At 45.2% G+C, this 4,111-nt stretch overlaps 1 protein-coding gene across 1 annotated transcript; it reads left to right on the top strand.

Annotated features, from left to right (window-relative positions):
- Positions 1 to 1,046: 1,046 nt before the first annotated feature.
- LOC147417990 (violaxanthin de-epoxidase-like protein) lies at positions 1,047 to 3,145 on the top strand. Its single transcript, XM_086507403.1, has 3 exons — positions 1,047 to 1,204; positions 1,290 to 1,486; positions 1,617 to 3,145. The coding sequence occupies exons 1-3, from the start codon at positions 1,108 to 1,110 to the stop codon at positions 2,892 to 2,894; spliced, it is 1,572 nt and encodes a 523-aa protein (XP_086363529.1). The 5' UTR covers positions 1,047 to 1,107; the 3' UTR covers positions 2,895 to 3,145.
- The last annotated feature ends 966 nt before the right edge of the window (positions 3,146 to 4,111 follow it).

Raw genomic sequence — 4,111 nt, 5'->3', positions numbered from 1 at the left:
ATGTGTAGGTGATAAGACCTCTCTTTGCATACATATTGAGCAAGACAGTGCTAAGCACGACACCTTTTATCAAGAGCCTCTGACTAACAACATAGTTGTGAATTCTTGTGCAACTGGAAAGAGGCCCTCGCGTCGCATTAGCTGAAAACAGCCTAGAGCTTTCTGGCCTGCTCTCGTTTGCACACATACTGCAATCAGTGCATTCCAATTGTTGTCTTTGCCTACTGCTCCAGAGATGCTGCATGCTTTCAAAAGAAAGGTGAAGGTGAGTCCATCTAGAGAGAAATTCTCTGTCGTTGCATACCTTCAAAGCCACAATCTTCAAGATGCATGCATAGGTGATTCCATTTGAAGAGAGGTGCAACTGGAAAGAGGCCCTCGCGTCGCATCAACTGAAAACAGCCTAGAGCTTTCTGGCCTGCTCTCGTTTGTGCACATACCGCAATCAGTGCATTCCAATTGTTGTCTTTGCCTATTGCTCCAGAGATGCCGCATGCTTTCAAAAGAAAGGTGAAGGTGAGCCCATCTAGAGAGATTCCCTGCCGTTGCATGCCTTCAAAGCCACAAATCTTCAAGATGCATGCATAGATGATTCCATCTGAAGAGAGGCCCTCACTGGTTGTTTTCAAAACTTGGCACTCAAGCCTTCAAGACAGTGCCAAGCACGACAACTTTTTTCAATAGCCTCTAGCGGCTGGGGTGCGTTCTTACCTTAGCTTTAGAAAGCTATAGAGAGCCCTGCGTTATAGCTGGTGCGTGCCGGAAAAGGCCAAGACACATGGAGCAAGGAGATGCGCTTTCTTGTTACTTCAGGTGACGCAGGCCTAGGAGACTACAGTAGCCGAGTCGGACATGTGGGTTAACCAGAGGGCAGAGATTTGAAATTCGCTACTACGCTAATGAAGTAACGAACTCCACGATGTGGGTGCTGTAATGACGAGGTAGGGGCAGGGCGGGGAGCGACCCAGCTCTAAGGGCTACACGTCTGTCAACGTGGGTTTAATCCCCAAGAAATTAAAAATTAAAATGAAAACATACAGTCGACGTGGGTGCCTGGTGCAATGGGTGGTGGGCGTTTTTACGCACAAGCTGTAGGATACACACAGCATGCTGCAGCTCTCTCTCGGGCTTCACCCGCCCCTGACTCTACCATGCCTTCAAGCCTTTACGGCTGCTCCAAGTGGCGCGCAGCTCTGCTCACCAGGTACTCTTGTTCTTCCTTTCGTATTAAGCAGGTTGTGATTGCCATTCTGTGGGTTCTCGCTCTCACACTCTCATCTCCTTCACAGAGATTTTTACTAGATGGACCACACTGAAGAGGAAAGATCTTTGTCGCCTTTATACACCTGCATATGTTCTTAGCCCGTCCTCTACCCATGAGGCTTCCGTTTGTGAAGACGCCATAGCCAGGCTTGTTGCCATAGTAGGGGACAATGCTCCGAGCTCTTTGGGCCAAGCAACTTGGGAAGAAGTCATGCAACATACAGTGAGTGCTTTGCCTGTAATTTTCTCTTTGTCATGTGTGGATGAACAAAGAAATTGCTTGTTTTCCTTTAAGTACAAAGTGCAAAGCGGCCTCCGAACCTCACACATTACATCAATGCTGCAATCTTCAGGCGCAACGGTTAAAGTGGGCGAACCCTGGTTTTGATCTGGTTGTGGTTAATGAGAAGGTGCTCTCTTATGAGGAAGGTAACATTACAGATAAAGCAGACTTACACCAAGCAGATATATGGGTAGTCATAGGTGTGAACGACATAAGAGCAGTGAATTGGATTAGCAGGAAATCCATCAGTATTCGAAACATGCTTTGTTTTGACTCATCTCCTGATTTGAGGTATAAACTCAAAGGACAAGTTGTCTCACCCAAAGCCCCTCTGACAAGATTTCTGGCTACCTTACCCGGAAGTGAGACAAAAGAGATGTTGCAAGTGCTTAGCCTTGTGGAACAAGCATGGTCCCGAAGAAATAGTGATGACATCCGATTTATGCTGCTGATTCTCATTGATAAGTATATCACACCTGTCGAAAGCCTCAAGAATTTGCGAGCGCAGGACTTGAATACATTGAAGTGTATGCTCAAGAATTGTAGCTCTCAGATTTTGGCCTGTCTTGCCAATGCCAGTTGCAGGAAAGCAATTTCTTGCCTTAACAAATGCGCACCTACAGATCAAGTGTGCAGCTACCAGTGCATTGTCTCATATGAGAGTAGTGAATTGGAGGCTTTCTCCCTTTGTGTGCTTCAAAAACATAATTGCCTAGGGTTAACCTCTGAGATTCCGTCGCAACCGGATGTGAAGCCAATGAAGCTTTTCAGGTCAGCACTCATTACCCATGATGTGGCCGATGACATTTTTGTTGGTTGGTTGGGAAAGCTTCAGTGGAGTTGGCGAGTTGTAGCAGGGCAAAATCCAGCATATGACCAGTTTCCCTGCCAGTTTCAGATCTTCTATAGAGGTGCGGCGAAGGGATCAATGTGGTACGATCCAGTCTTTCGAGTAAAAACATTGGATGGGAGGCTTGTCTGGAGAAGAAGGCACTACAAGGTAAAGAGGGGAGATATGCCAGGCACTTTTCACTTCTCAGTTCTAGACAACGGTGTGGTTTCCAAAGAATACTGGCGAATTGTAGACGCAACTGACGATTTAAGCTGGGGTCTTTTCTTCTATAGTGGGGCAGCAGCAGCTGCAGGCCAGTCTTACACGGGTGCTGTGTTGGTGACACCAGATGGCAAGTGGCCAGCCAAATCAGAGGAAAACCGACTTCGAATGGCTCTAGAAGAATGCGGTATTAAGGATTGGGAGTTATATTCTGTCAACAATGCATCTTGTGAAGGTCCTCCATTAGGGTTGCCTGAAGATGCACCTGAACAAGTCACATCTTTATGGACCTAGGCGCAACTGCAGGGCTGCAGAGACTAAAGAGACAATCTGTAAATATGATGTGGATAATTACCTGGCTATTAACCTACTTTTAATGTAGATGAACCCTTTGGTCCTTCATAGAAACTGCTTGCCTCCAAAAGATAATGGCTGCCATTCAGGGTAAGGGAGACTTAATGATACCGTACGGGAGGTACTTGCTTTTGCACTGTTTACAATTTTCTGTCTAGCAAGTAACCGAATCCGATAACATCTTTTGCTTACTCCTGCTCTATTTTGATGCTGGGTGCCTTCATATATTGCTTGGTGTTTTTATTTTCTTTTGGCTTGTTTGGGCAATGATATTTTTCGAGTACTTCCACTGATGTGGTTTTAGCGAGCACCTCTAAAAAAATTTGAGATCTTCATATTAAGGGCATCTGTTAGAGCCACATGCAGACTAGCGCTCGAAATCTAATGTTGTGGCGCTTGTTTTGGAGAGAATATGATAGATGTCATTGACTGTCAGTTATAACATCATATTCGAAATGTTCAGGATCCATTTGGGGGAAATTAGCTGCCTTTGGGTTGGAGTCAAGTTGGCAGTAAGCTGATTAGTTGTTAGTTGTAATGAATGTCTTTGGATTTGATTGGATTGAAGGGAGGAACATTATGTTGGCGCATGAAGTGTGCTCGGGGAGAGAGATGGTCGAGCAGGCCTTCACTCACTGCAGCAGCATACTCTGCAGTAGCTCCCTTATTTACTTGATGAAATAATATATGATAGAATGGTTAGTGAGGTTCGCAATGAGCGGGCGGGGCGGACAGCCATGCTGGGCTTGGGTACTGTCGCCCTTTACCCAACACATTAGTAAATTTTGCTAGTCACTAGACATGTTCACACTGCCTGTACCTCAAGAATGACATTTTACTATATCGAAATTAAATTAAGCATAATAGAATGGTTAGTGAGGTTAGCAATGAGTGGCCCAGACGGCCGGCCAACACCTCGCCCTTTACCCAACACATTAGTAAATTTTGCTAGTCACTAGGCATGTTCACCGTCTGTATCTCAAGAATGAAATTTTACTACATCGAAATCATGTCAAGATATGTCCTTAAACATAAACCTATCAAGGTATGTAGCGGTTTTCAAGTTTCGACTAACAAAATGCGAAGTCATGAGGTGACCCTGCATATGTCCACAAAACTCTTATGAGACACGTTATATACTACACGTGGAGACCTTT

This window comes from Adiantum capillus-veneris, chromosome 30 (genome assembly GCF_014529385.1).
Source record: "Adiantum capillus-veneris isolate H3 chromosome 30, ASM1452938v2, whole genome shotgun sequence".
Lineage (NCBI taxonomy): Eukaryota > Viridiplantae > Streptophyta > Polypodiopsida > Polypodiales > Pteridaceae > Adiantum > Adiantum capillus-veneris.
The sequence above is the reverse complement of the archived record's forward strand: the minus strand, read 5'-3'. Positions and strand labels throughout refer to the sequence as shown.